This window comes from Rhinoraja longicauda, chromosome 3 (genome assembly GCF_053455715.1).
Source record: "Rhinoraja longicauda isolate Sanriku21f chromosome 3, sRhiLon1.1, whole genome shotgun sequence".
Taxonomy (NCBI): Eukaryota; Metazoa; Chordata; class Chondrichthyes; order Rajiformes; family Arhynchobatidae; genus Rhinoraja; species Rhinoraja longicauda.
This window is the reverse complement of record NC_135955.1, coordinates 86252524-86265264: the sequence shown is the minus strand read 5'-3', so window position 1 is coordinate 86265264 and position 12741 is coordinate 86252524. Positions and strand designations below refer to the sequence as shown.

Sequence of the window (12741 nt, the reverse complement as noted above, 5' to 3'; positions counted from 1 at the left end):
AGAGGCGGGCTCCTTGGTTTGATCCTAAGGTCATAGGAGTAGAATTAGGCCCTTCGGCCCATCCTGGTTTAATTGACCCTCTGGTGGACTTCAGCGGAGTCCAACAAACAGCTGTTTGGCTTACCTGGACATGTGGCGCAGCCTCTGGACTTGTGGCACGGCACATCCTCGCCTGCAAGTGTGGAACATTGATGGCTCCATTCAGAGTTGGTGGGGAAATGGCCAGCTTCATGCATCCCAATGGTGTTGAAGTTGCACTTGGTGGATTAGATTTGAATCTTTTGTGGTTCAAGGAAACGGGCCCTTCGGCCCAACTTGCCCACACCGGTCAACATGTCCCATCTACGCTGAAGAAGGGTCTCGACCCGAAACGTCACCCATTCCTTCTCTCCTGAGATGCTGCCTGACCTGCTGAGTTACTCCAGCATTTTGAGAATAAATGTCCCATCTTGACTAGTCCCACCTGCCCGAGTTTGGTCCATATCCCTCCAAACCTGTCCTATCCACGTACCTGTTAACTGTTTCTTAAATGTTAGGATAGTCCCAGCCTCAACTGTCAGCTTGTTCCATGCACCCACCATCCATTGTATGAAAACATTACCCCTCAGATTCCTATTAAATTGTTTCCTCTTCACCTTAAACATATGCCCTCTGGTCCTCGATTCACCTACTCTGGGCAAGAGACTATAACAAGTAACTACTGGACATGAATGAATTATACTTTATTGCCACATGTACCTAGGTACAGTGAGATGCTTTGTTTTGCACGCACGTGTTGGTGCCGACAAAGCTACAAAGGTACTGAATAGTCCTCTCTACTGCCTGCCGCCACACGTGCCCCCCCCCCCCGCCCCACCTGCTGGTTTAGAGATGTAGTATAGAGATACAGCGTGAAAACAGGCCCTTTGGCCCACAGTGGCCGCGCCGACCAGTGATCCCCGCACATTAATACTATCCTACACACGCATTAGGGCCAATTTTTACACTTATACCAAACCAATTAACCTTCAAACCTGTACGTCTTTGGAGTGTGGGAGGAAACCGAAGATCTCGAAGAAAACCCACGCAGGTCACTGGGAGAACGTACAAACTCCGTACAGACGGCGCACAGAGTCAGGATCAAACCCGGGTCTCTGGCGCTGCAAGCGCTGTAAAGCAGTAACTCTACCGCTGTGCCGCCCAGTTTATTTTAGAGATTTAGTTTAGAGATACAGCACGGAAACAGGCCCACTGGCCCATCGAATCCGCACCGACCAGCGATTTTTTTCCCCCATACACGAGCACTATCCTACACACACTGGAGACAATCTACATTTATACCAAGCCAATTAACCTACAAACCCATACGTCTTTGGAGTGTTGGAGGAAACCGAAGATCTCGGAGAAAACCCATGCAGGTCACGGGGAGAACGTACAAACTCCGTATAAGCAGCACCCGTAGTCAGGATCGAAACCGGGTCTCTGGCGCTGTAAGGCAGCAGCTCTACCGCTGTACCACTGTGCCACCATGTACTCGGCTGATGTTCAGCGCCATGAGTTGTCATGTGCCACTATACTGAAGAGATGCATTTTGTTTTGCAGAATCACGACAATTATCCACCTTATTAACTTTGAAGATGCCTGTTGTTTCCTGTTTGGGAGCAGTCATCAAATATCTATCCGAATTCAAATTGGAGAAGGTACTAAAGAACCTAAGGTGAGCTTGGGGAGAATGGGTTACATATTTTGATTTGTATCTTGATTTGCAACAGTGCCCCTGCACTTCCAAACTTGAGCTGCATTGCCAGATGTCTGTACATAACTAGAAGGGAAATTCTTGGTGATGATCAGTGTTTCGGTGCACAGATTAGTACATTAACAATCCTCTACTTGCTGGAGTTTAGACAGGTGAGGGGGGACCACATTGAAACTTACTGAATATTGAAATGCGTGGATCGAGTGGATGTGGAAAGGATGTTTCCACTGGTGGGAGAGTCTAGAACCTGAGGATACAACATCAGAATAAAAGGGTGTCACTTTAGAAAGGAGATGATGAGGAGTTTCTTTAGTCAGAGGGGAATGAACGGAGGCCGTTTAAAGCGGAGACAGATAGATTCTTGATTAGTACGGGTGTCATGGGTTGTGGGGCAAAGGCAGGAGAATGGGGATGAGAGGGAGAGATTAATCAACCATGATTGAATGGTGGTACAATGATAATAAAGACATTGTACCCCTGTACAATGACAATTGTGAGATGTAGTGTATGCTCACAATCACCACTCAAGAGGACAAAGTCTTAGAAGCAAGCAAACTTTTATTATCGAGTCTGCAGAGCCAGGTGCCTCTCACTCCAGAGACACACCGAGGCAAGTTCCACATGTTCCTTATATCCCCTAGACCGGCGCACTTACCCCTCCCTCCCCTCCTGATTGGATCAGGAGGATGAGGTGCACAATCTAACCGTTACGCCCTGTTACATACATCGCATGTTCATGTTAATTAGATTCCACTCACCAGTGGGCGTGTATTTCAATATTCTATACCTTATTACGCAGGCGCTGTCTACTCACTTGGTTACCCTAGGTCACTTGTCAGTACCTTATCTCACTGAGACCCGTGACTACCAGAGGTTGGATTCCTTATCTCACTGAGACCCGTGACTACCAGAAGTTGAATTCCATTACTCACCGGCGCACTTGATATATTGTATTGTATTGTGTATAGACTCGATGGACCAGGCCCAGTGCCTTTCAACGCTCATCATATATTAACCCAATCATACCTGGGATCATTCTCGTAAACCTCTTCAACGACAGCGGATCCTTTCTCAGATATGGGGCCCAAAGCTGTTCACAATACTCCAAATGCGATCTGATCAGTGCCCGATTAAGCCTCAGCACTACATCCCTGTTTTTTTTGCACTCTGGTCCCCTCGAAATAAATGCTAACGTTGCATTTGTCTTCCTTACGACCGATTCGACTTGCAAATGGACTTTTTGGGAATCGTGCACCAGCACTCCCAAGTCCCAAGAGGAAGTGTGTAGGAAAGAACTGCAGATGCTGGTTTAAATCGAAGGTAGACACAGAATGCTGGAGTAACTCAGCGGGCCAGGCAGCATCTCTGGTGAGAAGGAATAGGTGATTCAGGTCGAGACCCTTCTTCAGTCTGAAGAATTTTGTGCCTACCTCCCAAGAGGAAGTGTCAGTAATGGTTAGCATTTCTGTTCACTCACCATTGAGTTGTAGAGGCAGGTATGTTTGGGTGTAGTCTGGGGCAGCTTTAGTTTTGTTTAGTTTATTGTCACGTGTACCGAGGTGCAGAGAAAAGCAGATACCTGAGGACATTTTGTTTGGTTACTTGAAAGGCTTTGGCGAACCATCAGCAACCAACCTCGTTATCATATCTGGAAGAGCATGTTTTAATAACTTGATGGGAGTTGCCTTATGTCCAAGTAATATTAAAAGTAATATGAATTGATTTGAATTCATGCTTTCGTTTCATTAGAGTAATAGTAGGGTTTTGAAGGGTCCTGACCCGAAACATCACCTCCATGTTCTCTAGGGATGCTGCCTGACCCACTGAGTGACTCCAGCATTTTGTGTCTTTTCTTCAGTAGTAGGGATTTGCAGATTTTGATGTTAGCAAAAGTTGAATTACTTGCGTGGAGTTTTGGTTTGGCTTGCTGGGAAACTTGGCACGCCTCATCCGTTTCATATGATATGAAGATTGATCTCCTTTGCTATCAGTTTTGTTTAATATTCACCATAAAGAGGAGAGTATTGCGTCACTTGTGTGGTTGCGTGTTAATGACCCTAGTGATTCACAGTCGTTCATTTGTACTGTCATCAAATAATTTGAGATTAGCAACACACAAATGGAAGTGGGAGTTTAAAATTAAAATGTGGATTGTCAGATTATTTGATTTGAGGAACTTTGAACATCAATATGATATGGTAGTTCAAGGGTTTAGAAATGAATGTGTTTTAAAAAGCTGAAAGCTATGGAATAATTTTGTTTAAATAGCATGCCCCAGAGTTGTACAGTGAAGAAGGGTGGCAGAGGTAGAGCTACTGCCTGACAGCGCAAACGACCCAGGTTCGATACTGACTCCAGGTGCTGTTTGTACATTCTCCCTGTGACCTGCGTGGGTTTTCTACGGGTGTTCCGGTTTCCTCCCGCACTCCAAAGACATTCAGGTTTGTAGGTTAATTGGCTTGGTATAAATGTAAAATTGTCCCTAGTGTGTGTAGGGTAGTGTTAATGTGTGGGGATCACTGGTCGGTGTGGACTCGGTGGGCCGAAGGACCTGTTTCCGCGCTGTATCTCTAAACTAAACTGAACAAGCCCTGTTATCCACCATATTCATGCCAGTTATTAAGTACCTGTGAACATTCGCCCTGTTTACCAGCGCTTGGACGATGGCCTTCTCAAGAGCTTGTCTTGATATTAGCTGCCTCCACCAGACACTATGCTCTCAGGCAGTGTGTTCCAAGTCAAGTCAAGTCAAGTCAACTTTATTTGTCACATACATCTACAAGATGTGCAGTGAAATGAAAGTGGCAACGCCTGCGGATTGTGCTAAACTACAAAACAGAATAGAAAAACAATTTTCAACACAAAAAATAAATTAATACAGTAAATTAAATTAGTCCCTGGTGATATGAGAGTTAACAGTCCTGATGGCCTGTGGGAAGAAACATTCGTCTCATCCTCTCTGTTTTCGCAGCGTGATAGCGGAGGCGTTTGCCTGACCGTAGCAGCTGGAACAGTCCGTTGCTGGGGTGGTAGGGGTCCCCCATAATGTTGCTGGCTCTGGATCTGCACCTCCTGATGTATAGGTCCTGCAGGGGGGCGAGTGTAGTTCCCATGGTGCGTTCAGCCGAACGCACTACTCTCCGCAGAGCCTTTCCAGATTCCAAACGACTGGATGATACATTTCTACCTTGGGTTCCCCCTTTCACACCGCTTAACTGAAACCAAATAAATGAATGAATGACCAAGTTTATTGGCCAAGTATGTGCATATACAAGGAATGTGCATATACAGGAACCCATAATTATGCTGGTTTTATAGAGCACCTTCAACATTTGTAAATGCAAATTGTTGTTTTTGTTGTTCTGGGTAAATGTATCACATTGCAAAGCCTACATTGCATGAGTTGGTGGGTAATCTGTGGAATTATTTGCCACAGAAGGCTGTGAAGGCCAAGTCAGTGGATATTTTTACGGCAGAGATAGATAGATTCTTGATAAGCATGGGTGTCAGGGGTTATGGGGAGAAGGCAGGAGAATGAGGTTAGGAGGGAGAGATTGATCAGCCAATGTTTGAGTGGCAGAATAGACTTGATGGGCCGAATGGCCCAATTCTGTTCCTCTCACTTGTGACCTTATGAGCTTATGATTATCGAACGTGCACCTTTCACAAGCCACAGCCTAAGAGCTTTAGAGAAAAAGTGTTTTTGAAGTCTCATCATCATCTAATAAGGGCTAAGCTGTGAACTGATGAGTTAATTTTCCCAGCATTTTTGTGAATGATGATGATAAAATTGTGAACAGCAATTCAAAGCTGTTGACCTAATTGTTGATTAGCTACTGTTGTGGCTTGCTGTCGAAGAAGCTAGCCCTCGAGATTGCCGTGCGGACAAGATCTAACTCAGCTCAGTTATATTGTTAGCACAGTGGAGTTCAGAATCTAATTAGCCTGACGCGGAGTATCTTGTGGGATAAGGATGGCAGTGGAGAGGTGCAGTCTGCTGAACCTGCTCTTACACAAGTCGGTAAGATCATAAGATAAAATGCACATCCTGCCCTTCCATATCTCGGCTCCCTCTCACCTGACTCTCAGTCCGAAGAAGGGTCTCGACCTGAAAAGTCACCCATTCAATAGACAATAGACAATTGGTGCAGGAGGAGGCCATTCGGCCCTTCGAGCCAGCACCGCCATTCAATGTATGGCTGATCATTCTCAATCAGTACCCCGTTCCTGCTTTCTCCCCATACCCCCTGAGTCCGCTATCCTTAAGAGCTCTATCCAGCTCTCTCTTGAATGCATTCAGAGAATTCCTTCTCTCCAGAGATGCTGCCTGTCCCGCTGAGTTGCTCCAACATTTTGTGTCTATCTTCGGTGTAAACCAGCATCTGCAGTTCCTTCCCACACAAAGTAGTATAAGAAAATAACTGCAGATGCTGGTACAAATCAAAGGTGTTTATTCACAAAATGCTGGGGCAACTCAGCAGGACAGGCAGCATCTCAGGAGAGAAGAAATGGGTGACGTTTCGGGTCGAGACCCTTCTTCAGACTGAGAGTCAGGGGAGAGGGACAAATGCCTTTGCTAGTCAGTACTTCAGTTGGAGGATTCTATACATGCATGTAATGTGAAGGTTGATGGTATTCTGTGCTTGCAATTGTGCTTCTTTAGCTGTTGACCTGAACCCATGAAATTCCATTAAATTATTGTTTGCCCGCGAGTCCTTTTAACGCTGCCTACCTGCACATAGGCTTTCCAGGCTTGTAGTTGGGCAGATTCCAACGATGAGCTGGAGCTTGTAGTTCTTACCAGACAAACAAAATGCATATTTTTGTTTGGATTTCTCAGCAACTTGCTCTGAGTCGAGACCCTTCTATGGTAAGCTATAACTTTAGGGGTGGCACGGTGGCTCACTGGTGGAGTTGCTGCCTTACAATGCCAGGGTCCCAGGTTCGATCCTAACTATGGGTGCTGTTTGTACGTTCTCCCCGTGACCGCATGGGCTTTCTCTGGATGCTCCGGTTTCTTCCCACATTCCAAACACGTATAGGTTTGTAGGTTAAATGGCTTGGTAAAATTGTAAATTGTCCCCAGTGTGTGTAGGATAGTGTTAGTGTGCTGGATTCGCTGGTCAGTGCGGTCTTGGTGGGCTGAAGGGCCTGTTTCACGCTGAATCTCTAAACTAAACTAACTCAAAATTACTTAGAGATCCATCTTCGTATATGATTTACTAAAAACAAGAATCCAATAGACTCCGATGATACTTTGTTGCATGTACTTATGAACCTAGGCACAGTGAAAATCTTTGTTTGGCAGACAATCCAGTAAAATCATATCATAGATAAAAAGCACAATCATTATAAGTACAAAGGTGCAATGATTGTAATACAATAGTTGTCTTCACCGAGACTATACACGAAGAGCCACCACCTTTCTGACGCCAACAAAGTTTCACTATTCTTAAGAGAGCAGCCTTGACCTTAAAGGCCTGTTCTGGCAGCGCCGACCCTCTTCTCTGTCCTCCGCCATCTTGAAAACGGCCCCATGTCAAGTATCCACGGTTGGAAGAAAATTTTGGAAATGGCAGTTGATTAGTATCTGAAGAGAATAGATAATATTTCATATGTTTCCAACCACTTTAAAAAGGTTCTTCCTTGCCTCCCCCCCCAATCCCCCTCCCCCCTGTGTAACAAAATATCTGATCTATCATTAATTCCTCAGATTCAGCTGCATACTTATGATTTTCTTTTAAGAAGGAGATGAGGAGAGATTTCTTCAGTCAGGGGGTGGTGAATCTGGGGAATTCTTTTGCTAAAGAAGGATATTTTTAAGGCAGAGATAGATAAATTTTTGATTAGTACAGGTTATGGGGAGAAGGCAGGAGAATGGGGTTAGGAGGGAGAGATAGATCAGCCATGATTGAATGGCGGAGTAGACTTGATGGGCCAAATGGCCTAATTCTACTATCATGTTTTATGTTTTCATTTTTGATTTTTGTTTTGTTTGCACTAATGACAAAGGAAAGCACGATGAAGTCATAGTGAGAGAGAAAGCATTTGTTCAAAGGAATCAAAAGCAAATGGCAATTTGATCAGATAACTGAGCAAATGATGAATGCATTAGAGATTTTCTTTGTCTCTTCAATAATAATACGAGCACTTTTTTTGACTAGTAACCTGAGCAAGTTCTCTGAAGAGTCCTCTTCGATGTCAATCAATGGGACAACTCTAAAGAACTTGGAAATTTTACAAAACCAGGTAAGAGGAAAGAGTGAAATTAAATATTGCATTAAAAATATATATTTATTCGCTTTTAAGGATCTAGGCGTTGTTGTCAACACTGCCATTTATCGCCCATCCCTAATTGCTTTTGGGAATGTGATGGTGAGCTGCCCTCTTGACGCACTGCAGTCTGGTGAAGGTGAAGCTGCTCCCACAATTATGTTGGGCTGGGAGTTAGAGAATATTAAACCTAGTGGCAAAGAGAGACCCGTGATATGGAGACACAAGAGGCCACAGATGTTAGTTTATTTTAGTTTGTCACAGGTACAATGAAAAAGTTTTTTTATTCCTTGCTGGAACCTTGAACAAAACACACAAAATGCTGGAGGAGCTACAGTCGACAACTACTGTCTGCGAAGGGAATAGACAGGCGACGCTTTGGGTCAGCATCCGTCTTGAGACTGAATGTGTACGAAGGAACTGCAGATGCTGATTGACAGCAAAGATAGACAATAGGCAACAGACAATGGGTGCAGGAGGAGGCCATTCGGACCTTCGAGCCAGCACCGCCATTCAATGTGATCATGGCTGATCATTCTCAGTCAGTACCCCGTTCCTGCCTTCTCCCCATACCCCCTGACTCCGCTATCCTTAAAAGCTCTATCTAGCTCTCTCTTGAATGCATTCAGAGAATTGGCCTCCACTGCCTTCTGAGGCAGAGAATTCCACAGATTCACATCTCTCTGACTGAAAAAGTTTTTCCTCCTATACACGAAATGCAGGAGTAAGTCAGCGGGACCGGCAGCATCTCTGGAAAGAAGGAATGGGTGACTCAGTCTGAAGAAGGGTCTCGATCCGAAACGTCACCCATTGCTTCTCTCCAGAGATGCTGCCTGTCCCGCTGAGTTACTCCAGCATTTTGTGTCAGTCTTCCTTCTTTAGACTGATTCGGTCCCTGCCAGAAATGTTGTCTGTCCGTTCCTCCCCCCCCACCCCCCCCCCACCCCCCCCCCCCCCGATGCTGTCTGACCCTCTAGTTTCTCCAGCACTTTGTGTTTTGCTCCCTTGCGTAAGTGGTGTTATAAAGCAGCTGCTGCCCATCTTGGTAGTAGGAGTAGCAGGTTTCGGAGGTGCTATTGAAGTCGCCTATTTTGTACATGGAAGAAATCACAGATACTGTGCTGTATTAATGTAGAGGTGGATGATTGATGGGGTGACAATCAAGCAGGCTGATTTGCCAAACAATCGCCATAGACCACTGGAACAGGCCAAAAGATGGACACAAAATGCTGGAGTAATTCAGCGGGTCAGGCAGCATCTCTGGAGAAAAGGAATAGGTGACATTTTGGGTCCAGATCCTACTGTAGACAGAGAGGCCATCTGTGAAACAGGCCCTTTGGCCCAACTCGCCAAGATGGATGAGGTATCTGAGGTATCTGAGGTAGTACTATTTGGCTCATACAGGGTCTAAATCTGTTCCATCCATGAACCTGTCCAAATATCTATTAAACATTGTAATTGTATCTGCCTCTGTAGCATCTTTTGGCCGTTTGTTCCATGTACCCACCACTCTGTATGGAAAATGTTGTCCTTCATGGTTAGTTTAGAGATACAGCATGGAAACAGGCCAAGCACGTGATTTAAATACTTCGGTGACTTCAGTGAATGATTTTTCCATAGGATTTATTTGTATTTTTTTTTCCTTTCCCATACCTCTACCATTATAATCTTGGTAGACCTTTCCAGGTATTTGTAGCCATCTTAAATTAGTATAGTGATCTTTTGGTCATTGGAGTCAAACAGCACGGAAACAGGCCCTTCACTGGAATTTAGAAGGATGAGAGGGGATCTTATTGAAACATATAAAATTTATAAAAGGACTGGACAAGTTAGATGCAGGAAAAATGTTCCCAATGTTGGGGGAGTCCAGAACCAGGGGCCACAGTCTAAGAATAAAGAGGAGGCCATTTAAAACTGAGATGAGAAAAGGCTTTTTCACCCAGAGTTGTGAATTTGTGGAATTCTCTGCCACGGAAGGCAGTAAAGGCCAATTCACTGGATAAATTTAAAAGAGAGTTAGAGCTCTAGGGGGCTAGCAGAATCAAGGGATATGGGGAGAAGGCAGGCACGGGTTACTGATTGTGGATGATCAGCCATGATCACAATGAATGGCGGTGCTGACTTGAAGGCCTCCTCCTGCACCTATTTTTTTAATGTTTCTATGTAACTCATCCATGCTATTGAGAGTAAACACTCTCTCTGTTGATGAAAATGTGTCACAGTTTAAATCTATGAATGGAAAGGGGGCGAGCAACCACAGAATAATTTGTCTTATAAGAAAATAACTGCAGATGCTGGTACAAATCTGTCTGAAGAAGGGTCTCGACCCGAAACGTCACCCATTCCTTCTCTCCCGAGATGCTGCCTGACCTGCTGAGTTACTCCAGCATCTTGTGAATAAATCGAATAATTTGTCTTGTAGGTCTCCCGAATATTTGCAACAGAGTGAAATTTTGAGCTAATAGTTGATCATTTAAAAAAAAGGGATTTGCATTTCCAGAAGCATTTATTTTATGCGATGTTTACTGGTAAAATGAACGTCAAAGGCAAAAAGTGTCTTTCACATTGAACACAAAACTTATAAAAATAGTTGGTTGAAAGTGGGCTTATCAGCTTTATATTTTAATAACCCAAACATTGGATCTAGGAGCAGAATTAGGCCATTCAGACCATCATGTCTACTCCGCCATTCAATCATGGCTGATCCATCTCTCCCTCCTAACCCCAATCTCCTGCCTTCGCCCCATAACCCGTGACACCCTTACTAATCAAGAAAATCACAAACTGAAACTTGCATATCTTTTTTCCGACTCTCTCCCTTCTTTATCTCCCCAATTTTTTTGCCCGTATGACTTGAGTTACTCATTCCTTCTCTCCAGAGATGCTGCCTGTCCCGCTGAGTTACTCCAGCATTTTGTGTCTGTCTTTGAGTTATTCTTTCAATGGGCAGTTGCTGGCTGGCTAGACAAAATGGAGGATTCACAGGGGTCAGAGGTCAGCAGTAACACATTAAAGGCCAGCATTTTCCGCCAACAAATACTCTGGAAGCAAGTGTAGCATCCCGAATGCTGGCACCACAGGTCTCAATTAATGCTCAACAGATGGAAGAGCAAACCAGGAAACATTCTGCACTGTTTTTCTCAGTCACTCAACCGGACAGAGTTGCTGGACAACTGGTAAAATGATAAATCAATGACTTTATTTTAAATTGATTTTTTTAACCTTTCTGCTTGAATTCTTATAATATTTTTAAAAAACTTATTCAATAAAACATTGTAAATTTGAAACTGCAACACAGCTTAGCCCTTATAAGATGATGATGAGTCTTCAAAAACACCTTTGGTTTAAAGCTATTGGGCTATGGGAGAAGACTTGTGAAAGATGCTATATTGATATTTGTAAGTTCATAAGTGATATGAGCAGAATGAGGTCATTCGGCCCATCAAGTCTACTCTGCCGATTTATTCACAAAATGCTGGAGTAACTCAGCAGGTCAGGCAGCATCTCGGGAGAGAAGGAATGGGTGACGTTTCGGGACGAGACACAGTCTGAAGAAGGGTCTCGACCCGAAACTTCACCCATTCCTTCTCTCCCGAGATGCTGCCTGACCTGCTGAGTTACTCCAGCATTTTGTGAATAAATCGCTTTGTACCAGCATCTGCAATTATTTTCTTATAAGTCTACTCTGCCATTCAATCATGGCTGATCTATCTCTCCCTCTCAACCCCATTCTCCTGCCTTCTCCCCTGACACCCGTACTAATCAAGAATCAATCTATCTCTGCCTTAAAAATATCCTTCGACTTGGCTTTACTTCCACATTCTTTTCTGTAATAATCCGATGGAATTTAAAAAAGGATTGTTCTTTTAAAAACAAAGCTTGTGTGTAATTTCTTCTTATTCTTGACAGACCACTGGCACAAAGAAAGCTAGTCTATTTTGGGTCCTAGATCATACCCAGAGTTCTTTTGGAAGACGACTACTGAGGAAATGGGTGGCACAACCTTTAATCAAAGCAAGGTGAGCTATACTCTCTTTGTTTGGTGCTCGAAGGTAGACACAATGCTGGATTTACTCAGTGGGACAGGCAGCATCTCTGGAGCGAAGGAATGGGTGACGTTTCGGGTCGAGACCCTTCTTCAGACTGAAGAAGAAGGTTCTTGACCCGAAACGTCACCCATTCCTTTTCTCCAGAGATGCTGCCTGTCCCGCTGAGTTAATCCAGCATTTTGAGATTATCTTTTTAAACCAGCATCTGCAGTTCCTTCCTACACATTTTGCTTTGTGCTCGTTGGGAATTGTCCTGAAACGAATGCATTGAATTTACTGCAGTTAAAAACCTGGCTGGAGGATAAATGGTGCAGTGGGCAGGTTTTTTTGACTACCTGCAACTGATGCTGGGGATTGTGATCAAACTGCAATCTTTTCAAAGGATTTCTATGAAAGATTAATGAGTACAGCTGGATTGGTAACTTTGGGGATGAGTGCTGTTCTATGAGGAGATGATTAAATTACAGATTAACCTTTTAACCTAGGCAAAGCGTAACATTTTACCTCAGCATATATGCCATATCTGATTTGACAATGTGTGACAGTGCCCATGTAAACAACTAGATAGTGTCTTTTTTTTGGCAGCTCCTTGATTTTTTTTCACACGGATGATTGCACAAGGGCCCTTTGGATTCATGTTATTTATGTTGAAACCAATTCATTTTTGTCTCGTGTCTCACAGAA

General features: G+C 44.0%; 1 protein-coding gene across 1 annotated transcript in view; it reads left to right on the top strand.

Annotated features, from left to right (window-relative positions):
• msh3 (mutS homolog 3 (E. coli)) overlaps positions 1–12741 on the top strand; it is a 254529-nt gene that overhangs the window by 50793 nt on the left and 190995 nt on the right. Inside the window, exons 10-12 of the mRNA XM_078396561.1 lie at positions 1582–1696; positions 7900–7984; positions 11918–12027. Of these exons, the coding sequence (XP_078252687.1) occupies positions 1582–1696; positions 7900–7984; positions 11918–12027 (310 nt within the window). The remainder of the gene's footprint in view (positions 1–1581; positions 1697–7899; positions 7985–11917; positions 12028–12741) is intronic.